At 37.2% G+C, this 18,138-nt stretch overlaps 1 protein-coding gene across 6 annotated transcripts in view; it reads right to left on the bottom strand.

Moving 5' to 3' along the window:
* Positions 1 to 18,138, bottom strand: part of FCHSD2 (FCH and double SH3 domains 2) — a 333,702-nt gene that overhangs the window by 37,612 nt on the left and 277,952 nt on the right. For all 6 annotated transcript variants that reach the window (XM_035703856.2, XM_049098913.1, XM_025459111.3 and 3 more), the window contains 2 exons: positions 16,819 to 16,935; positions 2,393 to 2,497 (listed from right to left, as the gene is read on the bottom strand). In XM_035703856.2, coding sequence (XP_035559749.1) covers positions 2,393 to 2,497; positions 16,819 to 16,935 — 222 coding nt within the window. The remainder of the gene's footprint in view (positions 1 to 2,392; positions 2,498 to 16,818; positions 16,936 to 18,138) is intronic.

The following is an 18,138-nucleotide window of genomic DNA, read 5'->3' as shown; positions in this document are numbered from 1 at the left end:
ATTGAATGGAAAGAGAAAATCCAATGCAAATGATACACAAGCAAAGGAAAAGAAAAAAGGAATCTAGGGGTTTCTGGGTGGCTCAGTCAGTTAAGTGTCTGCCTTCGGCTCAGGTCATAATCCTAGGTCTATCCAAAAGTCTATCCAAAAGTGTCATTATGACAATCTGTTAAGTACTACTTCAATACTACACTCACATGTTTGCCCTCTTATTTTAGCTTGGTTGTACTTTGTATCTGATAGGTGAAAATCAAGTGAGAGATCATTTTAAGATAGCAGTAGGATTAACTAGATTTCATAGATATTTAAAGCTGAGATAATGAATGGATCCAGCCCCATGGTTTTTAGCATATTCCATATTTTGGTAAGAAAATTATCTTTGAGAATGTAGACTTAAATACTGGTATTAGGAGAAATGAGACATTCTGTTGTGGGAATCTCACTTCATATTTTTAGCTTTAAGCTAACAAACACAGGGCTGTTTAGCATACTCATGGAAATTACAGATCATTCAGTCTAAATGCAGACTTTATGTGACTGATACTTACTACTGCTACAACTGAGGGGGTTGATAGAATTATGGTACCAGACAGTGACACCATGGAGGGAGTCTGGAAATGGAAAATCCAAGAGAGAACACACCCTTTTCTGAGACTTGTTCTGTTCCACTAAGGCTCTGAAACTGGCTTCATCTCAGTGTACGGAGAAACAAACAGCAGGAAAAACTCTTACACACAAGCCAATGTCTCTTAGACCAGGCAAGGGCCTGCCAACAGTACTTGGCCAGTATACTAGGGTAGTGGTTTAGCTATGACCCTGAATTCAGAGTGGAAAATGGCTATTTATTGTACACCCTGCCCTCTTCACTATGGAGGCTATGGATCATGTGCCAGAAACAAAGGCAAGCTGGGTTTACTGGGGCTTCTCTAGACTAGGCAGATGGCAAGCCTTTCTGGTTCAGATCACTTCTGTGGGGTTGTGCCAAAAACATGCTCATACTCCCTGTTTGCCTAAACTGCCCTTCCCCTGACCACCTGCTTCCCCCCCAATCAACCACTGAAATATTTCCTCAAAACCTCTAGAATCCTAAGGGAATATATGAAAATCACTGATTAACCTTCAGTCAATACAAGAACTCCTTGTGCAGAGTCCCTGACAGTATCTTATACACTTACAGTGCTGCACTTTATCCCAGGGGAGCTTATTCTCTCATTGGACAAATGAATGTTAGAGAGTGTTTCCCAAAGCCAGGCTCAAATCTGCCTCTTTCCTACCCTCTTTCGGTTCAAGTTACGCCTCTTGACATTGCATGACATAAATCTTATGCTATCCCTTTTTCTCTCATTCTAAAATACTCATCTGTCAACACCCAGCTCAAATTCTACCTCTTCTGTGCTACCTGCACTAACAACTTCTCCCACAGTGGTCTCTGTGTCCTCTGGGTTTCTTGAGTATTAAGTATACCTGTATGGACCACTTCTTGGCATTTATATTTTACAGTTTTAGTTACCTTTGGCACTCTCTGTGCCTTCCTAACAGGAACATACTCTCTTTGAGGTCTGGATAGTCTCAGTCTTTCTAAAATGTTTATTTTCTACATCCCTTCAACATGTTGCATTGGGTAGATAACTATACACAGCGTGCACAGGTTATCCATGAATTGGTCCTAACCACAATTATTTTGCTTACTTCCTACCACATTTCCTCATAAAAACCCTCCACTTTGAACAAATCCAACTGCCAAATTGTATCCTGTCTTCCTCCTTTGTAAGTAACTTTTTTCTTTCCATCTCAACCTCTCTGCCTGTAGATCAGGTAGTATTACTCTAGGGTGAATGAACTTTTGGACACTGTACACAAAAATGTGTATTTTTTTGTGAGAGAGAGGGTTTCACATTTTTGTACACAATCCTCAAAGGGTCCCATGACCCTTTACCAAAAGATTAAAATCCAGTGTTGTAATGTTTTTTAGCCTGTCTGCTTAACCAAGTCTCTCTTTATAAAAGATCAGCTTATGCCCCTAGACCAATGAGACTTTCATTATGGGGGAGGATTTTTCAAGGCTCTGAACATATGTATCTATCAATTTTATGCCATTAATTTGACTTATTATGTACTTTATGAAAAATGTAAAATTAATATCTTATTGTGACTTAATTCTTCTCTTATTTAATTTTTTATGATTGTAAACTCTTCAGATAGCAGGTTCAGTGTCTTTTTGTTATGTATACTACCTTGTATAAAGTAGGTGCTAAAAAATAATACTCTGGACAGATGAAGATGCTGAATCATCTTCAAATTAATTCATGTATAGAAACTGAATTCTAGAGATATATATCACAGCTGTGATGTTGTTGGAGCTGGGCAAAATGCCAGTTAGCTGTCACCTCACCTCTGCTTTACGAATATTTTCTCTAGCTTCATCTATTTTCTGTTCCAACTCTGCTCGGCTTTGTTCTGACACTGCAACTCCATGACATTCCAGGTCATCTAGAACCTATTAAAGAAAACAGAAAAACAATGATGGTTTTTGCTTCAGTGACTACAGTATTTAGGTAATTTAACAGACTTCAGTGACGAGTGGCCACAATTCCTTTTTTAACCTTTAATTTTTTTCATTTATTTGTTAATTAGAAAAAAAAAGACCCCTTGATATAATTATACTCATTCAAAGTTGCAAAAGTACTACAGAAAGTCCCCTCACACTTTCCCCCACAGCAACAACTTATATAACTGTTCTATAATATAAAAACCAGGAAATCGACATTGGCACAATCTACAAACCTTATTTGGATGGCATATTTTGATATGCATACACCTTCAGTTTTTAAAAATTACAAGAATATAGGGGTGCTTGGGTGGCTCAGTTGCTCGAGCATCTGCCTTTGGCTCAGGTCATGATCCCTGGGTCCTGGGATCGAGCCCTGTGGGTAGGCTCCCTGATCAGGGGGAGTCTTCTTCTCCCTCTCCTTCTGTCCCTCCTCCTGTTTGTGCTCTCATGCGCTCTCTCAAATACATAAATAAAATCTTTTTTAAAATTACATGAATATAAAGTATTGTAAAAGAACTAAAAAATGGCAAAAAGTCTCATATTTGCACATTTCACTATGTGCCCCCCCCATCCAAGAGATAATTACTGCCATCAATTTACATGTATTTTTCCAAACTATTTCTTATGTATTTGTGCATACTTGCAGTTCTGCTTAAAAAATAATAAAATGACAGGGCACCTCGGTGGCACAGTTGGCTAAGTAAGAAGTCGACTCTTGGTTTTGGCTCAGGTTGTGATCTCAGGGTTGTGAGACTGAGCTCTGCCTCAGACTCCACTCTCAGCATGGAGTCTGCTTGAGATTCTTTCTCTCTCTCTCTGCCCCCTTGCTATCTCTCTCTCTCTCTAAAATAAATAAATCTTAAAAAAAAAGCCACTGAGACCTATCATCCCCTCAATGCGTCTAAGAGATCTTTTTATAATTGTACAAATAGAGTGACTTCATTTTCTAATCCACAGATTCATAGTTCAGTTGTATCATTTTTATTTCCCATTTTCATTTTATTCTTATTCTACTGCTATTTTTCAAATCCACAGATTCATAGTTCAGTTGTATCATTTTTATTTCCCATTTTCATTTTATTCTTATTCTATTGCTATTTTTCAAATTTCCCATTATTATAAATAGTACTGTACAACCTGGTTAATGACTCTTTGAACACATATAGGAATATTTATTTAAGATAAAAATACAGAAGTGGAAATTGTACATTTTAATTTAAACATACATTGCTGGGGGCACCTGTTAAATGTCTGACCCTCAGGTTTCAGCTCAGGTCCTTATTTCAGGGTCATAGATGGAGCCCCAGATTGGGCTCCACACTCAGCATAGAGTCTGCTTGAGACTCTGTCTGTCCCTCCCTCACCCTGGCCCCCGCACAGGCCCTCTCATTCTCTAAAATAAAAAAATAAATAAACCTTTAAAAAAAAAATAGACATTGCCAAATTGTCCCCTAAAAGTTCTAGCATTCAACTAGTAGTGTGTGAGCATATTTTTTTGTATCTTACTAACATTACATATTGTCATTCTTTAAAATTTTTGCCAAGATTATATGTAAAGTTAATCATATTGTTTCAATTTTCATTTCTCTGATTAACAGTGTCATTTCATATATTGCTGGTCATCTGTATTTCTACTTTAATAAATTGGCAGTTCATAGCCTCTATTTATTTCTCTAGTTTTTTGCCCTTTTATTATTTATTAAACATTCTTGATATTAGTCCTTTTTCTGTTATTTATTTTATAAATATTTCCTCTCATTTTATTCCCTTACTCTTAACTTCTTAAAGTTCTTTTATTTTATAGACTGTATATAGTCTTATATTTATTCTTACTGAACCATTGTTATGTCTATTTGACAGTTGGGTCACATATTTTGGGGGAGTACATAGTCACATCACCTGTAAATAATAACAGGCATACCTTTTCCTAATATTTGAACACTTTCTTTTTCTTTCATTAATGTACCAAATCTTACGACCCTGAAAAGTAGTGGTGATGATTGGTACTGTTTAGGTAGGCATAATGCCCTCCAAAGATTTCAATATCTTAATCCTGGAACTGTTAATATGTAAAATTAATTTACAGATATATTAGAGTTATGGAACTTAAGATAGGGAGATTATGCTAGATTACTGATGCGGCAAAATCTAATCATTATGGCCCCTTATAAGCAGAGAACTTTCTCTGACTGGAATCAGATGAGAGGCCAAAAAGGAAGTCAAATTCCAACCATGGGAAGATTCAATGAATCACTGATGGTTCTGAGATGTAGAAGTCCATGTGCAAGGACCAGAGAGAGTATACTCTAGGAGGTAAGAGTAGCCTCCAGCTGATAGGAAAGAAGCAAGGACCTCAAGTTATTAGGATCTAGATCCTAACAACAACCTGAATGAGCTTAGAAGTGGGTTCTACCCTAAAGGCTAGCAGCACAATTTGATTTTGGCCTTGTTTAGAGCCTAAGCAGTAAAATCAACCAAATCCATCCAGATTTCTGATCCACGGAACTGTGAGATAAGAATTTTATAGTGTTTTAAGCTACTAAATTCATGGTAATTTGTTATGGCAGATATTGAAAACTAACACAACCATCAAGTATAATGTTTACTGTAAGTTTCAGGAAGATATCCTTGTTAGGATGAAAAATTCTTTATCTTGCTTGCTGTGACTTTTATTTTTTAATCACTAAGAGATAATGAATGTTATCATATGATTTTTTGGTAACTATAAAAATAGTCACAGAATTTTTCATCTTTATTTGGTGAATGCAGTTTATTATATGGATAAATTTTCTAGAGTTGAATCAGTCTGTCACCCTAACTAGTCATGTGCTTAAAATATAACTGGATTCATTTTTATTGAAATTTACTCAGCATTTTTATAAGTTTGTTACATTTTTGTTAAAAATCAATGGACTATATACATGTGCACCAATTTGTAGACTATCCTTTTTGTTCCATTCAATTATAAGTCTGTTCTTTTTTTTCCATGTTGGCAAGTTGAATTTATTATTAATTAATCAATTAATTATATTGGAGTTCTATTTGCCAACATATAGAATAACAACCCAATGCTCATCCCATCAAGTGCCCCCCTCAGTGCTCGTCACCCAGTCACTTCCACCCCCGCCCACCTCCCTTTCCACCATCCCTAGTTCATTTCCCAGAGTTAGGAGTCTCTCATGTTCTCTCTCTCTGATATTTCCCACTCATTTTCTCTCCTTTCCCCTTTATTCCCTTTCACTATTTTTTATATTCCCCATCTGAATCAGACCACATATTTGTCCTTCTCCGATTGACTTATTTCATTCAGCATAATACCCTCCAGTTCCATCCACGTTGAAGCAAATGGTGGGTATTTGTCGTTTCTAATGGCTGAGTAATATTCCATTGAATACATAGACCACATCTTCTTTATCCATTCATCTTTCGATGGACACCGAGGCTCCTTCCACAGTTTGGCTATTGTGGACATTGCTGCTAGAAACATCGGGGTGCAGGTGTCCCGGCATTTCACTGCATCTGTATCTTTGGGGTAAATCCCCAGCAGTGCAATTGCTGGGTCTAGGGCAGGTCTATTTTTAACTCTTTGAGGAACCTCCACACAGTTTTCCAGAGTCGCTGCACCAGTTCACATTCCCACCAACAGTGCAAGAGGGTTCCCCTTTCTCCACATCCTCTCCAACATTTGTTGTTTTCTGCCTTGTTAATTTTCCCCATTCTGACTGGTGTGAGGTGGTATCTCATTGTGGTTTTGATTTGTATTTCCCTGATGGCAAGTGATGCGGAGCATTTTCTCATGTGTGTGTTGGCCATGTCTATGTCTTCCTCTGTGAGATTTCTGTTCATGTCTTTTGCCCATTTCATGATTGGATTGTTTGTTTCTTTGGTGTTGAGTTTAATAAGTTCTTTATAGATCTTGGAAACTAGCCCTTTATCTGATACGTCATTTGCAAGTATCTTCTCCCATTCTGTAGGTTGTCTTTTAGTTTTGTTGACCGTATCCTTTGCTGTGCAAAGCTTCCTATCTTGATGAAGTACCAATAGTTCATTTTTGCTTTTGTTTCTTTTGCCTTCGTGGATGTATCTTGCAAGAAGTTACTGTGGCCGAGTTCAAAAAGGGTGTTGCCTGTGTTCTTCTCTAGGATTTTGATGGAATCTTGTCTCACATTTAGATCTTTCATCCATTTTGAGTTTATCTTTGTGTATGGTGAAAGAGAGTGGTCTAGTTTCATTCTTCTGCATGTGGATGTCCAATTTCCCCAGCACCATTTATTGAAGAGACGGTCTTCCAGTGGATAGTCTTTCCTCCTTTGTCGAATATTAGTTGACCATAAAGTTGAGGGTCCACTTCTGAATTCTCTATTCTGTTCCATTGATCTGTGTGTCTGTTTTTGTGCCAGTACCACACTGTCTTGATGATCACAGCTTTGTAGTACAATCTGAAGTCTGTCATTGTGATGCCCCCAGCTATGGTTTTCTTTTTTTAAATTCCCCTGGCTATTTGGGGTCTTTTCTGCTTCCACACAAATCTTAAGATGATTTGTTCCAACTCTCTGAAGAAAGTCCATGGTATTTTGATAGGGATTGCATTAAATGTGTAAATTGCCCTGGGTAGCATTGACATTTTCACAATATTAATTTTTCCAATCCATGAGCATGGAATATTTTTCCATCTCTTTGTGTCTTCCTCAATTTCTTTCAGAAATGTTCTGTAGTTTTTAGGGTATAGATCCTTTACCTCTTTGGTTAGGTTTATTCCTAGGTATCTTATGCTTTTGGGTACAATTGTAAATGGGATTGACTCTGATTTCTCTTTCTTCAGTCTCATTGTTAGTGTATAGAAATGCCACTGACTTCTGGGCATTGATTTTGTATCCTGCCACACTGCCAAATTGCTGTATGAGTTCTAGCAATCTTGGGTGGAGTCTTTTGGGTTTTCTAAGTAGAGTATCATGTCATCGGCGAAGAGGGAGAGTTTGACTTCTTCTTTGCCAATTTGAATGCCTTTTATTTCTTTTTGTTGTCTGATTGCTGAGGCTAGGACTCTAGTACTATGTTGAATAGCAGTGGTGAGTATGGACATCCCTGCTTTGTTCCTGATCTTAGGGGAAAGGCTCCCAGTGCTTCCCCACTGAGAAGGATATTTGCTGTGGGCTTTTCGTAGATGGCTTTTAAGATGCTGAGGAATGTTCCCTCTATCCCTACACTCTGAAGGGTTTTGATCAGGAATGGATGCTGTATTTTGTCAAATGCTTTCTCTGCATCTATGGAGAGGATCATATTGTTCTTGTTTTTTCTCTTGATGATATGATCAATCACTTTGACTGCTTTACGAGTGTTGAACCAGCCTTGCATCCTGGGGATAAATCCCATTTGGTCATGGTGAATCATCTTCTTAATGTATTGTTGGATCCGATTGGCTAGTATCTTGTTGAGAATTTTTGCATCTGTGTTCATCCGGGATATTGGTCTATAATTCTCCTTTTTGGTGGGGTCTTTGTCTGGTTTTGGAATTAAGGTGATGCTGGCCTCATAGAATGAGTTTGGAAGTACTCCATCTTTTTCTATCTTATGAACAGCTTTAGTAGAATAGGTATGGTTTCTTCTTTAAACGTTTGATAGAATCCCCCTGGGAAGCCATCTGGGCCTGAACTTTTGTGTCTTGATAGGTTTTTGATGACTGCTTCAATTTCCTTCCTGGTTATTGGCCTCTCCAGGTTTTCTATTTCTTCCTGTTCCAGTTTTGGTAGTTTGTGGTTTTCCAGAAATGCATCCATTTCTTCTAGATTTCCTAATTTATTGGCGTATAGCTGCTCATAATATGTTTTTTAAATCGTTTGTATTTCCTTGGTGTTAGTGGTGATCTCTCCTTTTTCATTCATGATTTTATTAATTTGAGTTTTTTCTATTTTTTAATAAGGCTGGCTAATGGTTTATCTATCTTATTAATTCTTTCAAAAAACCAACTCCTGGTTTTGTTAATCTGTTCCACAGTTCTTCTGGTCTCTATTTCATTGAGTTCTGCTCGAATCCTTATTAACTCTCTTCTTCTGCTGGGTGTAGGATCTATTTGCTGTTTTTTTCCGCCAGCTCCTTTGGTGCAAGGTTAGCTTTTGTATTTGAGTTCTTTCCAGTTTTTGGATGGATGCTTGTACTGCAATGTATTTCCCCCTCAGGACTGCTTTTGCTGTATCCCAAAGATTTTGAATGGCTGTGTCTTCATTCTCATTAGTTTCCATGAATCTTTTTAATTCTTCTCTAATTTCCTGGTTGACCCTTTCATCTTTTAGCGGGATGGTCCTTAACCTACACGTGTTTGAAGTCCTTCCAAACTTCTTGTGATTTAGTTCTAATTTCAAAGCATTATGGTCTGGAAATATGCAGGGGACGATCCCAATCTTTTGGTATTGGTGAGGACCTGATTTGTGACCCAGTATGTGGTCTATTCTGGAGAAAGTTCCATGTGCACTTGAGAAGAATGTGTATTCAGCTGCGTTTGGATGTAACGTTCTGTAAATATCTGTGAAATCCATCTGGTCCAGTGTATCATTTAAAGCTCTTGTTTCTTTGGAGATGTTGTGCTTAGAAGATCTGTTGATTGTAGAAAGCGCTACATTCAAGTCACCAAGTATAAGTGTATTATTATCTAAGTATGTCTTAACTTTGGTTATTAATTGATTGATATACATGGCAGCTCCCACATTCGGGGCATAAATATTCATGATTGTTAGGTCCTCTTGTTGGATAGATCCTCTAAGTATGATATAGTATCCCTCTTCATCTCTTACTACAGTCTTTGGGATAAACTTTAATTTATCTGATATAAGGATGGCTACCCCTGTTTTCTTTTGAGGACACTTGAATGGTAAATGGTTCTCCAACCTTTTATATTCAGGCTATAGGTGTCCTTATGTCTAAAATGAGTCTCTTGTAGACAGCAAATAGATGGGTCTTGCTTTTTTATCCAGTCTGAAACCCTGCGCCTTTTGATGGGGTCGTTAAGCCCATTCACGTTCAGAGTTACTATTGACAGATATGAATTTAGTGTCATCATGATACCTATTCAGTCCCTGTTTTTGTGGACTGTCCCCTTGTACTTCCTCTTTCTATTACAGAATCCCCTCTTAGTATTTCTTGCAGAGCTGGCTTGATGGTCACATATTCTTTCAGTTCCTGCCTATCTTGGAAGTTCTTTATCTCTCCTATTCTGAATGAGAGCCTTGCTGGATAAAGTATTCTTGGCTGCAGGTTCTTCTCATTTAGGACCCTGAATATATCCTGCCAGCCCTTTCTGGCCTGCCAGGTCTCTATAGAGAGGTCTACTATTAATCTAATATTTCTCCCAATAAAAGTTAGAGATTTTTTTTGTCTTTTGCTGCTTTAAGGATCTTCTCTTTATCTTTGGAATTTGCAAGTTTCACTATTAAATGTCGAGGTGTTCAGCGGTTTTTATTGATTTAGGGGGGGATCTCTCTATCTCCTGGATCTGAATGCCTGTTTCCCTTCTCAAGTTAGGAAAGTTCTCAGCTATGATTTGTTCAAATACATATTCTGGACCTCTGTCCCTTTTGGCACCCTCGGGAACCCCAATTAAACACAGATTTTTCCTTCTGAGGCTGTCATTTATTTCCCTTAACCTATCCTCATGATCTTTTAATTTTCTCTTTTTTCCTCAGTTTCCCTCCTTGCCATCAACTTGTCTTCTATGTGACTCACTCGTTCTTCTACCTCATTAACCCTCGTCATTAGGACCTCTAAGTTTAGATTGCATCTCATTTAATTGATTTTTAATTTCGGCCTGATAAGATCTTAATTCTGCAGTCATGAAGTCTCTTGAATCCTTTATGTTTTCTAGAGCCACAGGAGCTTTACAATTGTGCTTCTGAATTGGCTTTCTGACATTGAATTGTAATCCAAATTTTGTAACTCTGGGAGAGAGAGGACTGTTTCTGAGTCTTTCTTTTGAGGTGAACTTTTCCTTCTAGTCATTTTGCTCAGTGCAGAGTGGCCAAAAACAAGTTGTATTTGAGAGAAGCGTGAACTCTTCTCACTGTAGCATTTCAGCTGTTCTCTCTTTAAATCTCAGACCGAATTTGTAGGTTTTCAGGATGATTTGAAAGTTATCTAGGTAATTTGGTGGGGACAGGTGATTTGGGGACCCTACTCTTCCGCCATCTTGCCCCCTCCCCTGTAAGTCAGTTTTTACACCAATACTACAGCATCTTGATTTCTGTAGTTTTGTTTTGAGATAGAGTAAGCCCTCCGATATTTTTTAAGATTTTATTTATTTGAGAGAGAATAGGAGAGTGAACACGAGCAGGACATCGGAGGGGCAGAAGGAGAGGGATAAGCAGACTTCCCCACTGAGCAGGGAGTCAGGACCCTGGGATTATGAGCTGAGCTGAAGGCAGACGCTTAACTAAGTGGGCCACCCAGGTGCCCTAGCCCTCCAGCCCTTTAAAAAAAAAAAAGATTTACTTATTTATTATTTTCAGGGTGAGGGGGAAGAGTGTTTTTGAGTATGTGCATGGCAGGCAGGGGTGGCCAAGGGAGAGGGAGAGAGAGAATCCCAAGCAGGCTCCATGCTCAGTGCAGAGCCTGATGCTTAACTGACTGAGACATCCAGGTACCCTGGCCCTCCAATTTTATTATTTTTCAAAACTGCTTTAGCTATTTTAGATCATTTTTATTTCCTGTATGTTTTAGAAGCATTTTGTCAATTTCTATAAAAACTCCTGCTGGGTGTCTGACTTGCATTGCACTCAATAAATTGAGATAACCAGTATTTTTAAAATATTGCTACTGCTACAAATGAACAAAGAGAAAAAGAGATAAACCAAAACACAGACTTTTAAATATGGTTTCCAGAGGGAACACAGGTGAGAAGATGGGTGAAATAAATGATGAGGATTAAGGGTACACTTATCATGATGAGCACTACTCAGTGCTCCTGAAACTAATTTAACATTGTATGTTAACTATACTGGAATTAAAATTAAAAAAACCCTTCAGTTCTTCATGTTAAAAAATAAAAAAAATATTGAAACTTCTATTCCATTGGTCTATTTGTTTGTCATAACAATACTACAATGTTTTGAATACTATAGCTTTGTAATAAGTTTTAAAGTCAGGAAGTATGAATCCTTCAACTTTGTACTTTTTCAAGACTGTTTTGACCAGCCGGGCTTCCATAAGATTCCATATGAATTTTAGGATTGGTTTTTCTATTTCTACAAAAAAATACTGTTGGGATTCTGGTAGGGATTGCACTGAATCTGTTTATCATTTTGGGTGGTATTGTCACCTTAATATTATCTTCCATTTCATAAACACAGGGTGTCTTTCCATTTATTTTTATCTTATTTAATTCCTTTCATCAATATCATAGTTTTTAGGGTACAAGTCACTTGCCTCCTTGGTTAAGTTCATTCCTAGGTATTTTATTCTTTTTGATTATTCTTTTGATTCTTTTTGGATCTGTTTTCTTAATTTCCTTTTTTGATTGTACATTGTTAGTGTATTAAATGCAACTGATTTTTGTGTGTTAATTTTGTATTCTGCAACTTTGCTGAATTTGCTTACTAGCTCTAATAGGTGTGTGTGTATGTATAAGATCGTTTCATTTGTGAACAGAGATAATTTTAACTTCTTTCTTTTCAATCTGGATGCCTTTTAATTTTTCTTACACCTAATGGCTGTGGCTAGGACTTCTAGTATTATAATGAATAGAAATGGCAAAAGGGGGCATCCTTGCCTTGTTTTTGATCCTAAGGAAATATTTTGATTCTCGTATCATTGAGTATCACTGCTTTTTAACAAATTGATTATGAAAGGCTTTGGTGTGATCTTTGTGTTTTACCTTCCTGGAATTTGTTGGGCTCCTTGGATTTTTAGGTTTACAGTTTTTTGTTAAACTTGGGACAGGGGATCCCTGGGTGGCTCAGTGGTTTAGTGCCTGCCTTCGGCCCAGGGTGTGATCCTGGAGTCTCAGGATTGAGTCCCACATCAAGCTCCCTGCATGGAGCCTGCTTCTCCCTCTGCTTGTGTCTCTGCCTCTCTCTCTCTCTCTCTCTGTGTCTCTCATGAATAAATAAAAAAATATTAAAAAAAATAAACTTGGGACAGTTTTAGCTATACCTTTTTTCAAATATTTTTCTTACTCTTTATTCTGTCTCCAAATAAATCTCTAACTCCCAAAATGTTAGATCACATATTATCCCGCACAGATTAATGATGCTCCATTCATTTTCAAAAAGTCTTTTATTTCTCTGTGTTTCAGTTTGGACAGTTACTATTGCTATATATACTTTTAAAGCTCATTGTTCTTTTTTTGGTGCCATCCAATCTAATGAATTTTTCATTTCAAATATTGTATTTTCTTTTTTTTTTTCAAATATTGTATTTTCAGCTCTAAAAGTTCCATTTGTGTTTTTTTTTGGGGGGGTATATTTTCCTTTCCTTTCTTCAATATGTTCATGTTCGTTTTCTTTTAAATCCTTAACTTATTTACTGTTCTAAAATCCTTATTTGACATTTATGGGTCTGCTTTGATTTTCTCCTCTGATCATGGATTATATTCCTTGCTTCTTTTAATATTTAGCATATCTGATTCTTGACATTGTGAATAGTATGTTTTTTTAATGTAATTTTTTTTGAGGGGCAGGAGCAAAGGGACAAGGAGAGAGAATCTTAAACAGACCCATGCCCAGAATACAGCCTGATGTGGGCTTGATCTCACAACCCTGACAGCATGACTGAGCCAAAATCAAGAGTGGGATGCTGAAATGGCTGAGTCACCCAGGTGCCCCATGAATACTGTTACTGACTACAGGATTTTGTTTTCTTCCTTTGAAGAGTAGATTTTTTTGTTTTTTACCTTGGAGGGCAAATAAGGTACCTGTGGATTAGCCTGATTTTGTTTTGTTTTGTTTTGTTTAAAGATTTCATTTATTTTGAGAGAGAGAGAGAGAGTATGTGTGTGAGCAGGAGCAGGGGAAGGGGCAGAAGAAGAGGGAGAAGTAGACTCTGCAGAGCAGGGAGCCTGATACAGAGCTTGATCTGAAGACCCTGAGATCATGATCTGAGCCAAAGGCAGACACTTAAAACAACTGATCCACCCAGGCGCCCCTAGCTTGATCTTCTTGAAGCTTGTTTTAAACCTCTGTTAGGTTAGTTCTAATGTAGCCTTATTCCAAGATTAATACAGCCCTGGAACCATTGTATGATCCTTCTGCAGTCTCCTGAATGCCCCAAGTGATCCATGAATAGTCTCAATCTTTGCTAATCACAACTTAAACCTGTCCTGGCCCTATGTAGCCTCTGGGAATCCTTCAGCTTATATCCTCTGTCATTCTCTACCCCATATTGTGGAATTTCATCATATGCATGTGTGCTTTAGTATGCAGCACAGAATGAAGGGGGGGTGGCTATGTCGATTTTTGGAATTCTCTCTATATATCTCCATACTGTTTGGTACTGTACCCTGAAATTCATGCCACTTCAGCTACTCTGAACTTCGATCTCTGTCATCTCAACTCAGCCAGTCTGTGGTTCCCTGCTTCAGTTCTCACTCCCTGCACTGCAATATAGAAAGTGCCTTTAGGTAGAAAACCTGGGAGGTCATATGGCTACTAATTTTATGGATTTTTTCTCCCTTTCTTCTCAGGTTTCACACTTCTGTTATTGTCTGTTGTACAATATCTGAAAACATTTGTTTCATACACTTAGACTAGTTTTAGAGTTGTTGATGCAGGAGGATAAGTGTGATCCCTGGTAATTTATCATGGCCAAAAGCAGAATTGGTTTTAGTATTAAAAAACCCTTGGGCAGCCCAGGTGGCTCAGTGGTTTAGCACCGCCTTCAGTCCAGGACGTGATCCTGGAGACCTGGGATCGAGTCCCACGTCGGGCTCCCTGCATGGAGCCTGCTTCTCCCTCTGCCTGTGTCTCTGCCTCTCTCTCTCTCTCTCTCTCTCTGCCTCTCATGAATAAAAAAAATCTTAAAAAAAAAGTTTAAAAAATAAAAAAAAACCCTTAATTTTATTGCTTAAATTATACCTCACTAGATTAAAGCTTATCACAGGTCATACTATTAAGAAATGGGAAAGTTGTTGCAATCTGCCTGTATCTATCTCCCAGCAGAAAGACAACAGTAAGAGGAAACAGATTTATTTAAATATCTGAACATTTACTTGCAAGTATAGTAAAGCATTTTAATAGAACAAAGTCTCTATGTGTTTTACACTTTGAAGTATAAAGCTGTAGTAATTAATCACTATTTATTGGATATATAGTAAATAACTTGTCTCTCCTACTTCACTAATTCTTTGATATAAACTTAGAGGAACTACACTCAAGAAGCCTTATATGTCCATGAATCTCATTTAGAAGATCAGATTCTGAAATTTATATTAGAGTCTGACACCAGGCTTTGGGGGATTTGGAGTAAAGAGGGGAGTTTTATTTTGCACACAAGAGGGATGTAAACTGTTACAACTAGAAGGTAGACTGTGGAAGACTGTGTTTTTAAAAAACGTTACTACAATATTTCCCATTCCACATGTTCTTCTAGAACCTTCCTATTTCTCTACCAAGAAGTAGAGTTTATATTCTCGCTCCTTGAACCTGGACAATAGGACTTTGTGATTGCTTCAGTTAACAAAAATATGACTCAGGTATAATAACATCATGTTATTTCTGAGGCTAGGCCAGAAAAGATAACATAGCTCCTACTTGGCTCATTCTTGGGACTCACACTTTTGGAGCCCTTTGCTACCAGGTAAGAAGAGCTAAGCTGAAGCCACTGTGTTGGAGAGACCATATGGAGAGACCACAGAGAGACAGAAGCGGCAAGCCAAGTCTATACAATCGCCAGAGTGCTAAGAGACAATTAAAATGCTCCTTTTTGGAGCACTTGGGTAGCTCAGTTGGTTAAATGTCTGTTTTTGGCTTAGCTCATGATCTCAGGGTCCTAGGATAGAGTCCTATGTTGGTCTCTCTGCTCAGCTGGGAGCCTGCTTCTTTCTCTCCCTCTGCCTACTTGTGCTCTCTCCTCTCTGTCAAGTAAATAAAATCTTTTTTAAAAAATGCTCTTTTTTGTGACATTAAGTTTGAGGTATTCTGTTTTGTGCATTAGATTAGTGGAACATTGAACTCGGGATGCCATGAAACAGTAAAAAGAAGTCAAAGCAGGCAAGAGGATACATGTATACACAGAAGAAAGGTTTGATGTTGGAGATATTAATTTATGATTTGTTGGTAAGTGGAATCATGGTACTGGTTTCGACTGCCTATAATGAGAATAAATAAGATAGCCTAATATAGAACTCTGAGGAATTTAAATCTTTACCTAGGAGGTGGAGAAAGAAGATCTATAAAAAAATACAGGAATGGCCAGAGAAGCAGAAGGAAAACCAGGACAATGTTAAGTCCTGGATAACTAGAGAAGACAGTGTTTCAACACAAAGGCAGTTGTCGATTATGATGAAACTGCCAACAGGTTTTGAGAAATAAAAATGTCCATTTTGGATTTAGCAGCATAGACATCACTAGTGATTTTGCCAAGTGTAGTCTATATGAAGTACAAAGGAAGGGAAAGTAGGAAAAGTCCAATTATAGGCTAAAAAATAAGTGTGAGATTAGGAAATATAGACATTAAATATGAATTCTTTTAATAAGTTGGATGTGCAGGTCAAGAAAAAGTTATAACTAAATGTAAATTAGAAAATTTTTACTATAACTAAAGTAATTTCTTTGTGCTTAAAGTTGAGTCTTAAAGATACATTTTTTTGGTGCTTAATTTTAATTTTGTAATTTTAATTGATTATTTATTTATTTACTTAGTTAAGTAAACTCTATGCCCAACGTGGGCACGACCCTGAGATCAGGAGTTGCATGCTCTATGGACTGTGCCAGCCAGGTACCCCTTGAAGATACATTTTCATGGAATCTACAATTAAATCTTCAAAAAATTTGTCTAGGGCATTAAATGCCTAATTCAATATACCATGTCTCTTCTACTACCTGAAAGATAGTAACACACTATCACTAACCTTTCTTAGGAAATTCTATGACAAATGGATAAATTACTGTATTGCTTCTTGAAGGGCTTAAGGAATTTCTAAGCTAAGTAGATAGCTGAGAGCATACTGCTGAGTTGTTGAAATAACAGAAAAAAAACATTAATTTTTTCACATTAATAAAACTCAACTCAAATTGTTTTGACATTTGGCTTATGCTAAATGTAGCCAAAGACTCTATTACACTTACCCGTTGTTGGTGAACAATGTTTTTGTGCTCACGTGCCACACGTGTGGCCCATTTTCGAGCCTCCTTGTTTAGACTGTGCTCCTCTGTGGTTCCAGTTTCTGATTCTAATTGTCGGCTCTACAACATAAGAGAAAACAGAGCCAAAACATTATTGTGCCTCCTGAAATCACTACTGTTTGTAGGTGGACCAGAGAGCCTTCACTTAATCAGCACTCAAAACAAGCCATGCTCCACTACTGTGGGAAGCAATATCTCATGTCAGAACATTAGCAGGACAGTACGAAACCATAAATGACTACAGGTTTTTTTCATCTTACACTCCTTAATATTAGAGCTTCATCTTTAATACTGTGGACTGATCCATTTTGGGTGTGAAGAAAGCTAGCTACGCAAAGAAAAAAAAAGTATTCATGCCAACCTACTACAACACTAAAATAGTTGCATAGGTAAAGTGGAAACAATTCAATAGTTATAATGGAATTTTAAAAAACAATCAATGGATAGAAATGAAAAGAACAAAACAATATAGAAATAGCAACACAACCTCTCTGTCCCCAAAGACACTGGGTTTAATTTAGTTTCAGGTCCATTACCAATTAACCCAAATCCCTCAAACTAGTTTTTGCCCTTCCTCTGGACTTTAATGTCGTATGAAAGAGAGGGGTGCTATATCAGTAAGGGTTTCATCTAGTCCAAAATACTATTATTATGTTTCACAAAGACCAAACTGCAAAATCTAAATTAACGATAGTAATAGTCCCTACTGTATAAAGTATTATGAAAAGTGCTTCATATAACTTTTATTACAACCTTACAAGATGAGTCATACATCCATCTTATAGAAAAGGAAACTGAAGCTCAGAGAGGTTACATAAAATTTCTAGTGTCTACCAGCTATTAAATCTTCAACTTTGATTATACAAGTCTGATTCTAGAATCAGAGCTCTTAACCACTAAACTATTTTAATTTTCTCTAAACTCTTAAGAATCCATGAAAATGAAGAAACCCATGAATAATTGGGAAAGCAAACAATTTCTTAACTATGAATTATCCCAAGAAGATTTTAATACAAAAAAGAAGCAAAATTTTACAGTGGAAATATTTTAGAAAACTGACTTTTGCAAGGCGACATAGCTCAAATTGGGGGAGTAAGTAGAATTTGACTAGCTGGATTAAAAAGTATTTCTGTTGAGGGGATTATAGGCAACTTTCAAAAACTTTTACTCTATGCAGACATTTCAGCTAAAGCTAGACTGTACAATGATAAATGTATTGAAATAGAGCAAAACATTTTTTTAATCTAACCAACTTCACAATTA

The sequence above is a fragment of the Canis lupus genome, chromosome 21, assembly GCF_003254725.2.
Source record: "Canis lupus dingo isolate Sandy chromosome 21, ASM325472v2, whole genome shotgun sequence".
Classification (NCBI taxonomy): Eukaryota; Metazoa; Chordata; class Mammalia; order Carnivora; family Canidae; genus Canis; species Canis lupus.
This window is presented reverse-complemented; position numbering and strand designations above follow the sequence as displayed.